We start from the raw sequence: 15,773 nt of genomic DNA, 5'->3' as shown, positions 1-15,773 counted from the left end.
ACCTTCTTTTGATTTTGGATATTTCACCTCATTAACAGCATCTTTGACTTCCTTCCAGGCAGGCTCTTCACCTGCCAATTTCTTAGCATCCTGGTTAAAGAGAAGTAAGCATTTGATTAGAAAAGCAGAAAAATGAGAGGATACAATAATGATGAAAAGTAATCTAAAAAAAAAAAACAAAAACACACACTGACAAAAGCAAATTTGGAGAATTTGATCATGTTTTTCTGGAAGAATACAAAAATTAATTTTACTTTATCTTCACACTTAGCCAGTGTTTGTAAGCAAAGGAGAAGATATGAAAGAAAGTGAATGCAGACATGGAAACATCAAATACTCAAGCCAGATGCTAAGTTTACAAGAAGAGCTACGATCACTCAGGAAACAGAACCAGTGGCATGTGACTTTTTTCTACAAAACACATTGAGAAGATCAATTTCTCTCAAAAACCCAATACCTAATACTTCACAGACTCTTAACCACACTGTAAAAGGTATTCAGCAAATAATTTTGTTTAACCACATGCTGATTATTGAGACTTCATAAGCAGAGGAAGGCTCTGATTGCAAGCATGAGCTTACAGGAAATGTCTACAACTCAGAAAAAGCTGAACTTTGGTTTTGTTTTATAATTCATTGTTATTTCTTTCTTATTCCACCCAATTATATAAACAGTTACATTTTCCTATCATTTTGTTATAAAGAAGGCAAAAATGATTAATGGTTACAGCAGAAGGGAAAACGGTTTCTCTTCCAGCTCTCTAGCAGGGACTAACTGCACCTCAGGCAAACCACTCGGAACAAATTTATTAAAGCATCCTACAGACACAGCTAAGCATCTTGAGGGATTTCCAAAAGCATCTAGCTATTCAATTTCCATTGCTATAAGCACTTAAATACCTTTAAAAATCTGGCCTTTAAGACATTGCAGTTCATTATCTCTCTCTCCTTACAAAAGGCTCTGCTACTCTCAAAAGACTTTTTAAGTGTAAATTCAGGACTACTTTAAATACAGTTCTGAAAGATCAGCCTTCAGCAGGGATGGAGGCCTGGAGATTAATAGAGAACATGCGTTAGAATCTAACCAAATGCTCTGTAACCAACAGATGCTCACTGTTTATGAGAGGACTGCCTCTATTTATTAAAAAGCTTGCAATTTGTATCTGTCTAGAAAAGCATAATTTTCATACACCACTGCTCCTTATTTACCTTGAATTCAAAGCAGAAAATATTTATAGTAAGAATCAGCACTCACTTTCCCATTCAAGTTTTGCAGTTTTGTTCTTCCATGTACTCCATAAGACCCCAGACCTCTGTGTATTCCTGGGAAGATTAAATTGGACTGCTATCAGCTGCCCTACATATATGTAGGACACAAATTACAAGCAGGGAAGCTTTACCTCAATGCATTTGGCATGTGTACTTCCCACGCAATCAATTCTCTGATCAAAAAGCTCATCTGGAAATAACACTGCACATAGCTGAATTTTCCACCAGAAGAACATAAGGTGAACGTTAGGAGAAGCAATCATATGTTGTAGAAACGTCAGTACAGTTAATGGACGTAACGAGCTCTGTTCCTCCTTTGCAAGAAACCTACATTGATCCATTAGCTTTAGCATGACCTCTCCCAGTTTTTGAGGGAATATGTCCATTTCTGAGCTCACCCTGCAATCTAATTCTAAAACCTTTGTAGATAAGTGCTGTTCACTGTTGGATTTAAAAGATAAATCTAGATATTAATAACGATGTCTGTGAAATATAGGGTTTAAGGAGCAACGTGGAAAACAAAAATTCATTTAAGTCCAAATACAATTCTCAGTGTTTCTGCAGCATGTAATAAGCCTCACAACTAAAAACTCGGAAACAAGGGAAATGAGATGGATTTGTAAATCAAAGAAAGAAACCTATGCAACAAGTCACAGGCAAATGACTGATATGAAGGAACATCAGGATTTGATTTGCTCACTGTGGGACTGATGGATGAATCAAGTTAAAACATTCATTGACAACTTTTTCAGTTGCTTTGCTTTGTCTTCTAGAATTTCATTAACAACACAAAGCAGTCCAAGGTTGGAGTTTCCTCTAACCTTTACACTAGAGCATAGGGAAAAAATAATCACAGGCTTTAAAAATATCAGGTAGAGAATAAGGAGTGACTCTTGGTCAAATAATCTCAAAACCCTCTCTGGATTCATGGTCTTTATCCCTTTTGTAGGAAGGAGCTGGGCACCAAGCCCAGCCCTGGGAAGGATTTAAGTCACAAGTTTCAAAGAGATATTTTCTTTGTTTTCAAGAAGAGGCATTTTGGGGACTGGCTTATATAAGAAAAAGCAAAGACCTGGTCTTGCCTATTCTTCATCAAATATTCATACACCAAAGACGACCTGCCCTCTCCTGAACACCCTCGCTCAAGGCACAGTGGCTGCTTCCATACAGACAGCCAAGTAAGAGTTGCAAGGCCATCACAAATGACTGTCACTGAAAACATTCTGTCCTCCACACTAAATGACAATGGTTTCTTCTGGACACAAAATCTATCACTAAAAAATTATAATCCAGTGAGGCAGCAGCACGTAATTCTGCTCCTGGTCTCTTTCCATGATAGCTTTTAAAATATCTTTATCAGGGAACTTTATGAAACTTAATATTTTAACAGTTTAAGAGCTACAGACACCTCAAATATCTGAGCATTTCACAATAAAGAGTAGGCCGCAACTTTATGATTTGCTTAATTTCTAAAAAATTTAAGTGTCAAGTACAGATGTGAATCTGAAAGAACAATTCTGACCAACTTAAAAACCAATGAGGTTTTCTCAGGTTTTGTTTGAAGAAGGTTTCTGAAGAGCTCAGACATTTAAATAATGACATGGCATTTTAAAGTAGATCCCTACTACATTATACTCTGAAAGCACAAATAACAACTTTCTAATTCTATTTAATGGTGCAGCAACCACTGACAGCATGTTTGTAGTAAACACATTAACTCAGAATTTTAGACCTGGTGTCAAGAGGAAAGCATTACATGATTCACATGGACTGCATTTTACAGAATCCTACATTTTCACCCACTTTCAGTCTTAAAAATGACTTTGTTAAGAGCTATGCGAATGTGGAAGGTCAGCGCACAGTGCTGGCCCTAATGAACTGTCATGACCAAAATTTACCTGTGACATATGTCTCAAAAGCTCCCCTGTCCTGCCCCTTGAAAAAAAAAAAGAAAGCCAGATGCACAAATGCCAGTTCAACTATCCTGCTCAACTTTACAAGGTTGTCCTCACCAAAAGCTGAGCTGGCAAAAGAGAAGGCCTCATATTCTTTGCCATACGACTCTGAATAGGGTGGCTGTGATACGTAGTGATTCCAAGGTTACTCCACAGAATAAAAAGTGTTCTGTTCCCAGTAAGACTGTCATGAAGGGGTGAGCCCTAATTCAGAACAAAATGGATTTGTACATTTTATTTTAGAATTCTGAAAGTAAAATAAGACACATTGTGGCTGCACACCATATTGCAGCTGTGAAGTACATTGTACAGACTCTGGTGTCTGGGATGGCAAAAGAACTGAGGGTAGTAATACCCTAAATTGTACTGGAATATTTAACAGTCCTTCACACCATTCACATTTAAGGACTCTACTTAGGCAAACAGATAAAGATGAAAGTTTCCCCACACCCTGCATACAATCAGTGGAAAGAAAACAAGTACATTCAGATAGTTGCATGAATATCCTTCCGCTAATACTGTTTAACTTAGCTACACATTATGTTTCCCCAGCAACTTAAAATGAAGCATCAAAAACTACAGTAGGAAATTTATTACAATGACATGCTTTCAAGAAAGAGAAAATTAAGATCAACATCCATCTCAAGAAATTTAATCTAACAAAATGAAATGGGACTAAGATAAATTTATCCCAGCAACATCTTGGAGTTAATCAAGTTTTAAAGCGCAAACTTAGAGAGAAACAAATAGAGAAACAGCTTGCAGCCTCTTCCAGATCCAAATCCACTGTGTCAGACTCATAATTCTGCACACACAAAAAAAATAGCATTTCTTTAAGAATCACACTCCACTCTTATTCACTGCAACCTATTTCTACTCATTTCTGTGATTTTTTTTAAACATGCGCTTTTTTAAAAAGCACTTTCAAAGACCACTGTATCTATATATTTTGTGTTGCAGGGGAAGTAAAACATCTCCTCCTACTGAATACCCTGCGTGTAAAACCAGTCTTAGCCTTCTTGGACAGAGCAGAATACAACATTTTTCACTTCTGTTCAGATACCCATGCTGAGATGCATGTGACCAAATGTAGATATTTGGACTACTTTTCTATTCAACAGAGAAAGAAAGGCACTCTCAGGATGCAACTTGTGTTGTTCTAAAGCAAAGTGCTAAAATACGTAGGTCACTTTGAAAATAAGGTCTCCTCTCCCATTTATAACACTATTTGGTAGAGCAAATTCTCAGCTGCAAAACAGTATTTCTCAACATAGTCACCACCATTACCTAACCTGCATGCTGTGCCCATAAAAAGCAGCACCAGCAGAGGTGATCCACTGTTGCTGATCACCACTGCTGAAATGCACTGCCCAGCTCCTCACTGCGCCCACATCCACCATTTGGGCTCTATAAACATTCAGTAAGTATAGATGAATGGCAGTGGGTGTCATTTTTTTCCACATGGAGGAATTCAGTGGTACTCTTTTGCTTCATACGTTCTTCCATGTCAGACGCTATTCTGTCAGACCACCCCTCTGCTGCCATCTGTCACATAGCAACAGCATGTAATGGAATATTGGTAGGAAGGTTCGACCTCTACTGTCATACCACCAACGTCTGCCTCAAACATCATGTGCCAACATAATAAAATAGGAGGCACTACTTTCAGAGCAGCCATCACACATCAGATGAATAGCAGCAGTCAAAGAGAGTCCTTTCTTCTCCATTTTACCCATAGCAGAAAGCAAGAGAAACTAGCTCAGATGCTCTATAGCTGTCCAAGATTTGGTGAAATAAATCGTAGTTTTAGAACTCCATTTCAGATGTGGGACTTGTTTCCTACCTTTACATAGGTGGCATAATTTCTTTCAAGGTCTAATTTAATAAGCAATTCCAGTTACTCTGTATGATTTACCTGTCCTCATATATGTTTATTATTCTCTCAGTCTTTGTCAATCACAAATATAACTGGCAATGATTTTGCAATTACTTTCAATTCATTCATGAAAATGCTGGGTACTGTAGGAACAGGGTCATTACGAACACACACTTGTTACCTGGTAAGCATTATATACAACTGATGATTATGGTGATTTAATGTTTAAGTGTGGTGTCAGAACAATCATTAGAGTGTATATGTATAAAATCTTGTAATAAGAAAAGAAAAAAGACACCAAAAAAGCTGAAAGCTTTTCACTAGTCTTGAATCTCACAGCCCACCTCATTTTTTTCAATAATGATGACACTCACAAATCAAGTGTTACTATGAAATATTTTCTGTTTTATATGCACTCTTTGTGACAAAAATCTAAGCTGCACTGCAGGCAGTATTTCTTTTCTCAAAAAGCAGCATACTTGTAGGATACTGGGTTGCTTAGTCATGACTGCACAAGGGCTATCCCAGTTCTTTTCATTGCTCTTTCTTCAAACTGCTTCACAAAACCCTTGTGGGACATCCAACTTAGTAGGTCCCCACCACTGTAGGATGACTGGCTCTTTGCAGAGCCAAGACCCCAGCACCTATGATGGAAGTTGTTCATTTCATGGGCAACAGGACCAAGCTTTGTTGTTTGTGACAGCACTGTCATTATAAACTTCCTTATTTCAGATGCTTAAAGCTTCTCACCAAAAAATTCCCATCCAAACTGCATAAGTTACATGCAGAAATAAAAATACATTAGACCATGAGAAGAATAATAAATGGAAGTTCACGACTTATCAACTTATAAAAGCCAGAGGATGAGAGGAAGGGAGGAAAATGAAAGTATTAACGCTTTTGCACAGGAGAAAAAGGATCTTATGCCAGACCATCCAAAAATTCTTGGCACATTTGTAATTCCACTGTAATTTCTATGATCAGACCAAAAATTCTCATGGGTAATTTGGTTACCTGAGGAAGGATACTGTTCAGCCTAATCCATAGCAACTATGTGGTTGGGATTTCAGACTTAGAAATTGCACATTTGTTAAGGCAATCTCTAGGCCTATCAACAATTGAACTGACAAGTGTCAGGCAAATCTACATTGCTTCTTGAGTCTACAAATGAAGATGCAACAGGTATGTCAGCATGAGACACACAGATCCAAAATTCTCAGAATATGTAGTTATTCACACACATAATTCACAATCACAAGTACACTTAAGTTTCAGTGCATGCTTAAACTCCATCGAAGTTAGTATTTGTGCAGATGACTAAACATTTTGCTGAGTTCAGTTATTCCTGCACCAAAGTTGCATTTATGCTTCAGTGATTTGAAGAATTTATGCCCACTGAATAATTGATTCTACCTGAAGACATATATACTGACATGAAGTTACATATTTATTTTGAACATTCATAGGAAAACAATTTAATATCTTAACGCATGATATATCACTTGATTAAATGGTAGCTTTAGTAATTAGGTTTTTTAACGTAAGCTGCAATGTAAAATGACAGTATTCACTGGAGCATAAATTCACTGTTTCTTGAATGAATGGATTCAGAAAAACACACGCAAGGTGATTAAGATCATATACAGTTATCCATTTATCCTATACCTTAAAATATTAGACAGATTTCAAAAGTGAAAGGGGAAATTCCTGGACGGCTGACAAAATTGACCGCCTAGATCACTATCATGCTGCTTTTCTATTCAATGACAATGAACAAATCCACACTGACTAGTCTACCAGTTTTTTGAAAATCATTAATAAAAAGATTCAGTTCATTTTGTACAATTACAGCTCTTATGAGTGGATAGCACCTGGAGTTTCCTCCTGTAGAATTTTTGCCAACAAATTTGACTGCTTTGTGGCTGAGTATCAGTTTCACAGCATCAAAGGAGAGGTATATGAATACCCTTAAAAGATGTCATACAGCATTTTAGTCATTTAAAGCACTTCTATTCTGGAGAATTGTTAATGACCATGTAAGTTAAACTGGAGAAGCTATCCAAGGTCTTTAATAGAAGCAGCTAAAAATGCTCTGTAAAGCAAGCAATTGCTTGACACTGCCTGTTGTCAGCACCTTTCTACTTGTCTGTTATCCTGATTCAATAATACTGATTTTTTTTTATTTTTATTTTTTTTTTGTAATTGTCGTGAAAAAATGAAAATAGCCATATTCCAAAGTGTGAACAGGACATCATCTGATATGACATAATGTTATGGAAACTACTATAACACCATTGAATTATTTTCAAGGTCTTTATTTACTCTTTGAAAATCTATTGTGCAGTTGACTCCTAGCAGCAGCTGGCTGCCATTATTACAAGTTTACGTGTCTCAGCAATCTGTGGTGATCAGCCACAGTGATCCAAAGCAAGGAGAGGTAGCCTAGTTTCTAAAATACGTACAGGACATTAGACATCTTGACTCACATGTAAGGAACCTGCTGGAAAAATATTATTCAGTGATACTTCAATATTGGACTTTCAATTATCTAAAACAGTCTACAGTATTGGTAATGTAATTCTCTGTCACCTGATAAGTACCCTGCACTATTTCACTCGGAGCTTAGAGAAGAGATGTACTGTTCTCCTAAATATTTTTCCCATTCAAATGGATGAGTTTTGTCCCTCAGAAATACCTGGTACTAGCACTTCATTTTTTAATATTTCTTTTGCAGATGAGGGTTTGGGTTGGGGAGAAAAAGCTTACTTTGCATTCTGAACATGTAACCCTACCTTCATTAATGAAATACAGTGTCCTAAGAAACACAGTTCACAGCATATTTCTTCCATATAACAAATGTCTGTGTTCAAACTACCCTGTTATTTAGGCAGAAGCTGGAATCACATCAAAAGCTTTCAAAGCTCAGAAAGACTCTTTGTGCCTGAGAATGATTCAACCCTAATATACAGAGACATTTTGAGAGTAAAAATCCAGTTGTCCAGACATTGTCAAAGAAACAGCAGAAACTTTAGTCTGTGACCAACACTTGTCAGCTCTAAAACATTTTCTTATCATTTCTAAAGCAATATGATAATATGATGCAGCAGTACTTTTTACTTAATATTTGTGGTTAGGTAATCTTGTGAGTTGTGATGCTCCTCAGTTCAAATCACTGTTTGCTATGTAATCAACAGCTTGAGTAATACAATTTACTGAGCAATCTTGTGGAAAATAACAGGACATCTTGCAGCGGGTCAACAATTTACACATTCCTCTACTGTAACTCACATGGCCAGAGTGAATTCAGCCTTTTCAAGTTGCTGCCTTTTACACACACACACACACACACACACAACACACACACACACACACACAAAAAGTTCCGATTCATTTCTAAACTGAACTCACAAATGCAAACATTTATAATTACAGCTTCAATCACCACACTATTGTGATATTAATTAAATTATTGGCAAGAAATTGACCCAGCACATTGCTTACCACAGCAATTTTTCACTCCAAAGCAGCCTGTCTGTATCTTTACAATCTCAAAAGTTATAGACTTCCTTGCTATTCAGATGAGCTCATTGCTCTTGCTTTAATAGACCATAGAGGATATTAATTAAGGACTGGAATTGATTTAGGCACTGAAAGGACTGTTTTTGCCTTTGTCTATCTAAAGGCGAGATATCTGATATAAACAGCAACACTTTAGCATTGTTTTAATTACTGCTAAGTATAGCTAGCCAATGACTGACACATACCTCATGATTCAAAAATAACTTTTTACCTACATTTCATTTTCATTGCAATGTTTGCTACATACTTATTGGAAAAAGAAAAAAAATCAGCGAACCATAAAACTGTATGCTATTACAAGTTAACTTAGAAAATTGTTGATGAAGAACCTGTTTCTACCTTGTTTTTTTATCTATACTGGTGTGATTCAAAATGTTTGTTACCTTTACTGTTGACGTCTTTGTTTGGTGCTTAAAAAGTAATGTTTCCTGCATGTCTATGTGTTTAGTCATTCATTCCTTCACAGAAAAGGATTAGACTACATCCGTATAAGTGATGAAAAAGGTATTTTCACTCACTTTCCCTTCCTTTCCTTTCTTTTTTAAATTCATATCCCAGTAGATACATGACATGCTTAGGAAATTAAAACCTACTGCATATCAATTATTAAAAACTATTGTATTTTTTGAACTAAAAACTATTGTTTTTCAATTATAATATCTATTTCATGGGATTTATGAAGATCAATATCAATATTTTTCTGCTAAATGTGACCAATGCTTTTCATTGTCATTTAAAATTGTCTAAAAGCAAAATGATTCATGGAGATAATTGATTTGCTAAGTGTTCTAGCAAATGACTGACTCAGATTCCTTTTTGTTCTGTCCAGAAACTCGAAAAAAAAATCTCTGAAACCATCTCTACACACCCCCAACTTCTATTTGTCACAGGAAATTGGAAATTTTATCCTCTTTATGGGAACACTGAGAGATTAAGAGTTCAGAGGCTCTTGACTCCTACATCTTGTAAGGACAAAATGTCTTGGGTTTCTTGCCCTCTGCCAGAGGGTCCACAGAAACATGAACAAATAAATAGTAAGAATATCAAATTGAAAGAGGAGATGTGATGATTTTTAACAAATACAAGGAAAGAAAACATTGGAGAGCCATTTCAGTTGTGTAAAAAGCAACAAAACACTCCAGAGAAAATACCTTGAACAGTTCTACAGAGCTGAGATGAAAGGGATTGATAAACAGATCAAGAGAAAAAGCATCCCCTAGGTCCTACTGATATTAGAAATCACCTTTACAGGTGCACGTACCTGTAACCCTAACCCTAACCCTAACCCTTGAAAGAGAACTCAAGGTTTGATCCCGATGAGATAAAAAAAGTTTTCAGGCTGCTCCCTTCAGGGCACAGCAACGTCTCTTCACCATATTTCTGGGCTGTAATACATTGTCCAGTGACAGTACATTAACAGTATATTTAACTTCCCTGAGCAAAGTTAACTTCCCATGTCAAGTATCATATGCTTTAGATGCAGAAACTTTAGATGTAATAATTTGATGGAAAAGGTGTTTGAAATATGATTTGTCTGATTTCACAGAATCATAGAATGGTTTGGTTTGGGAGAGACCTTTAACATCATCTAGTTTCAACCCTCTGCTATAGGCAGGGACACCTCCCTTTAGACGAGTTTGCTCAAAGCCCCATCAAGCCTGGCCTTGAATGCTTCCAGTGAGGGGTGAGGGGGCATTCACAACCTCACTGGACAACCTGATCTAGTGTCTCACCACCCACACAGTAAAGAATTTCTTTCTAATATCTAGTCTAAATCTACCCTCTCCCAGTTTAAAGCCATTTCTCCTTCTCCTGTCTTTACATGCCTTTATAAAAAGTCCCTCCCCAGCCTTCCTGTAGGCCCCCTTCATGTACTGGAAGGCTGCTGTAATGTCCTCCCAGAGCCTTTCTTCTCCAGACTGAAGAGCCCGAGCTCCCTCATACTGTCCTTACAGAGGAGGTGCTCCAGCCCTCTGATCTTATTTGTGGTCCTTGTCTGATCTAGTTCTATGTTATAAATTACTGCTGATTCTCTCAGCATGTTCTATCTTCTTTAAGCTTATTTTGAAGTGCTTATCCAGAATGGGACTTTCCTTATTTCTGTTTATCTTCCAAGCAGAATTGAAAAAATGAATGCTAGATGAATGATAGCACTGGAAAAAGAGAAAACAAAAAACCTAATAATAATTAGTTCTAATGACAGTTCCAAATAAGCTGGACATTTGGAAAGGAGAATACTAGTTGGGCACTTAAATGTGGATGCTGCAATGGGAGCAGATTCCCTTCCCTTGGCGATAGGATATTTCTGCTTAAGACATCTGCCAAAATATTTATATTTCCACTTAGATGGCTGTGCATGAAAAAAAATGAGGTTCTGCACCCCTCAGATGAGCAAAAAGCTGGACTACTTGGCACTCCAAGTCTCTAGCTCTTACGTTGGCTCCAAACACAAAACTGTTGGCCCAAATTGATTCTGGTTTCTCTATTGAGGATGCCCCAAAAAAGAAAGAAGACTGCAGACAGCTCTGAGCTCCAGTTTATTTCTTTGAACAGCAGTATCTTTTCCATGACCTTTGACAATCTAAGCAAGCTCCAGCTGACTGCTGCCAAGTCATGACCAGAGCACAGTCCTGAAGCAACCAGGAGAGTTAAGTTGTCACGGAAAAATGATCACAGACCATTTGTCACTGTCTGACATTGTTTGTGGGACTGCCTTTTGATGGGGAAACAATGTTGAAAGATGGAAGAAGCCTCAGAAATCGTGTATGAAATGTTAAGAGGCTGGAAAGAAGATGCCTTTGTTAACAAACAAGAGAGTCCAGAAACAGTTGCCTTGCTTTTTAGTGGCATTTTTGGCACTAGAAAAAAAAAAACAAAAAAAAACCAAATCATTTGTCCTTGGCTGTTATGAAGCACGAAGAAAGATCCCTGAAAGGGAACAGAAGACTCTTAGACTGATGGATTTCAGGATCTGATCCAGGATTTTCTTCATTACCAAATGTCTTGCCAGAAGGAAGGAACAGTTAATCAGCCAACTACCTATGGAAAGAATTAACATTGTGTCTTAGTGGGCAGCTAATTACTGCCACTGGCGATACTAATGTTGAGCTGAAAGAGTGGGTGGGTGAAATATGATAGAGCTGATTTGACTTCCAGATGTAGTTTGCTTTAAAGGTGTTCTAGTGGTAAACAAATAAAAAGATGAGGAACGAACAGAGCATTTATAAAATAAGGTATCCTATTTTATAAGATAACCCTATCTTTTGCTAGCAGGTCTATTAAACCAGCTTTTTGTTGGAACAAAGTCCTGATCTTTCTGTTTGTTTTTTTTTTTTTCAACGTACCCTTAAATAGTAAGTGCCTTAGAATAATCACTAGAGATACAGATGCTCCCACTTTACTCTGTTTCGATCAAAGGGTTTTATGTTCAGTTATCTGAACAAGCAGACTTGTTTTCAACAATTTTGCTTACTCTTTGCTTCCCAGACTTTATTTTTCAAATCAACCTGGAGACCTCATCTGTCATATTATACTTGGAAAAGTGAAAATGCAAATACCTGAAAATAAATGAATGTTGCAGAAGATGAGAAATAAGTAACTTGGCAACCCAGCCAATTAAAATGGCAATTCTTATCACACTATTTTATATTTCCTGTGTCCTAAATATAAATTCCCAGAGGGAGGGGAGTAGAAATCTCAAATGAAACCTTCACATGCTAATTCACAACAGTCAATACTACTGTTTTTCATAGAATCATAGAATGGCTCAGGTTGGAAAGACCTTAAAAATTACCAAGTCCAACCACAACTTTAACCATACTACCCTAACTCTGACAACCCTCCACTAAATCATGTCCCTGAGCACCACATCCAAACAGTTTTTAAACACATCCAGGGATGGTGACTCAACCACCTCCTGGGGAGCTTATTCCAGTGCTTAACAACCCTTTCTGTAAAGAAGTTTTTCCTGATATCCAACCTAAACCTCCCCTGGCACAACTTGAGGCCATTTCCCCTTGTCCTGTCACCTGTCACCAGTGAAAAGAGACCAGCCCCATTCTTACTTCAGTCATTTTTCAGGTATTTGAAGAGAGAAATATGGTCTCCCTTCAGCCTCCTCTTTCCCAAGTAACAATACCCCTGAGATTTAAGCACATGTTCTTCAACATGATTGTTGACATGAAACATAAAGGTAAAAAACCATATTCAAATTATTCTCAGAAACCTCTGAGACGAGTCAACCATGGATATGTTCTACAACAAATGTGACTGAGTGAGTTAAAGGACCATTTACATTTAATGACAATCATAAGCTAATAATATAGTTTCATTATTTCTCAGGATATTAAAAAAAAAAGTCAAAAATATAGTAGCTTCAGGAGCTTTTTCAGTGCTTTTATAAAAAAGTTGGTGAGTGCATGGAAGGGTAATACCAGCTAAAGAATTGCAGATGACATTTTCGTATAGAAGCAGATGGTTTGGCTACTGTTCAGATGACCTAATTCTGAGAATCTTCAAGTTGGAAAGTAGACTTGTGATGTTCTGTACCAAAACTCAGAGTGCAATATGACTGAATTCTAAACAGAGCAATAAACTGATTAAAGGAATAAAGTACTTACTGGCATTATGTTATTATTAGCTTTGGCAAGTATCAAACACTGGCCAAATGTAAAAATGATTCAAATTCATTGCTTTTGACCTTGTAATAAATAAAAGCATTCCAAAAACCAAGCTAGACTAAAATATTAAATCCTGGCTCCCAAGGAGAAAGACAACTCATAGTGAAGTGATTCTATAAGCACAAATCTCCTGGAAATCCTTGGCTGAAAAGGTGAACAATAGTCTGGCTCATGATTATGGAAAAAAACATTCTCCTTTTAAAATGGTTGTCATCAGAGTAATCCCATCTTTAATTATAATTAATGTAAGGGGCTTTTATGTGCCACAAGTTCAGCTTTTAGGAAGTAATACACTTCAGAACTACAGTGGAGATTGATCTAAAAATGTCTGGAGTAAATGTATAAATACGTCAGAGATACAATGAAGACATTACAGCAGCAAAATCTTGAAATATTGAGAGCCAGTAAACATTCTGAGAGTGACTTAAAAAGAGGTCTTCTTTCTCCCTCTCTTAGTTACTGAATTGTTTTTCATCTCAAGTCACAATCAATTAAAAATATTTGATAGATTCGCAGTCAGTACAATTTAATGGGGCAGTAGCTGTACTGCAAAAAGGATCACCTCAATCTTAACCTGTTTACACTGGTGTGTTAACACATACTTTTCTTTCCACATTACATCAGTAGCCAAGCCTGACCTGACCAGTTGCTGAAATAAAATGGCTGGCATTATGGTATGATGTTCTAGAATTAAAGTGAAGCCGACTCTGGGACTGAGGCACCAAAAATTATTTGAGATCCTCAGCTAAAGCTAGTCACCACTGTTCACCTTCCATGTTTTCTCATCCTTGATGACAGCTATGAATCTGGATTTGCCTATGGCTGTCCTGGTGGTGAGACAGCCAAACAGAAAAATGCTTAGCAAGCAGAGATTCACCATGAATCCCCCTGAAGAGCAGTGACCAAAGAGGAATGCTAGCTCATACAATATCCAGTGCTAGGCCATCTGCACAGACATGGTTCCTCTCCACTTGTTCTAGCACCGTGTGTCTGCTTACACTGGGTGAGTCATTGTGTCTCAAAAGCAGTTGAGTAGGGTCCCTGTGATTGGGATGTGGTACAAGTATACTTGAAAATGCAGACTTTGACATACAACAGTCTGAGATACAAACAATTGTGCAAAAGAACTGTAATTGGGAAGCAAATAGAGACGATAGCTACACTGTATAAAGCCTTCATATCTTACCATAAAGACAAAGTGACTATGAACGTTAAAGCCACTGATGGTGTCAGAGGGAATTTTGCTATTTTATATCGCTGTTGCATAAAATATTACATGTATCCACATTAAATGTAAATGAGTAATAAGTAATATTTCTCCACAGATAAGTTGCATCTTAAATCATAACTTACCAGAAATCTAAAAAAAAAAAAACCAGAAATTAGAAAAAGCCCTGCTAGAATCACATGAACTAGAATAGCAATAGAGCAATTTGGTATGTTACTCTTCTTTGTATACATAGTTAAACTGTAGTAAAGAAGTACTATATAACCACCATCCTAGTGTAATCAATTTTAGCTCCAATAACAGTGAAGAAGTAGCTACACTGGCTACATTATAAATGTATCTAAAGTAGCAACCAGAGACAAATATTTGAAGTATAACCTATGTAGCTGAAACTGCACTCCCTGCCACCTAGAACTATAGAGACATGTAACCATAACATTCCTGTTTTTGTGGAGTAATGTAATCCATCTCACCTATCTTTATTCATTTAAAGGGTTTTTGCTTGAAGGTTTTCTTTAACCTCTGAAAGCCATTCCAGTATATGCCTATTGCAAGAGAGCATGAATGAGTTGCTTGTCTTTTCTTTGGATATGGAGAAGAACTCTCTAGAAAATATACCAGAAGAGATGCTGCAAAGTATCTTGAAAAATATGCATAAATAAGCAGATGTGTAAGCATGTACAACTACATATAAGCTTTATATGCTCTTTAATGTATATTTCTCCCAGGATTCTCAGATCAATTTTAAATAATTTAAAAAGATGTAGGAAAAAAGGTACAATGAAAGGATTTGACCTTACTGTAAATAAATCTGTGCATCTTGAGAGTGATTTGTCAACTTCCACTGGTCTCTAGTAGAAACTCAGCAGCTAGCAGAGATACTCCGCAGGACTAGAACTTGGGAGCACAAGGAAAATACAGTCTCTAAGTGTTAAAATTGGAAATGTAGGGAGTTTTGATAAATACAACTGGAAAAGGGAAGAAGAAGGGAGAAAAAAAAGAAAAGAGGAAAAAACAGAAAGCCAACCAAGAACTTGAAGGTATGAGGCGTTTCTAAGGAAACTAGAACTTGCATTATAATGAAGATTTATGAACTGAATTGCTGTTTGACTAAGCCCATTGCGTTAACCATGCAACGTTGTAATACAGAAATTTACTATTAGCTGATCATTACTTATTGAATAACAA

General features: G+C 36.9%; 1 protein-coding gene across 2 annotated transcripts in view; it reads right to left on the bottom strand.

The window, feature by feature from the left end:
- Window positions 1-15,773, bottom strand: part of SMYD3 (SET and MYND domain containing 3) — a 361,948-nt gene that overhangs the window by 46,230 nt on the left and 299,945 nt on the right. For both annotated transcript variants that reach the window (XM_085219597.1, XM_085219596.1), the window contains exon 9: window positions 3-90. In XM_085219597.1, coding sequence (XP_085075723.1) covers window positions 3-90 — 88 coding nt within the window. The remainder of the gene's footprint in view (window positions 1-2; window positions 91-15,773) is intronic.

Source organism: Meleagris gallopavo, chromosome 2 (genome assembly GCF_905368555.1).
Source record: "Meleagris gallopavo chromosome 2, MGAL_WU_HG_1.1, whole genome shotgun sequence".
Classification (NCBI taxonomy): domain Eukaryota; kingdom Metazoa; phylum Chordata; class Aves; order Galliformes; family Phasianidae; genus Meleagris; species Meleagris gallopavo.
This window is presented reverse-complemented; position numbering and strand designations above follow the sequence as displayed.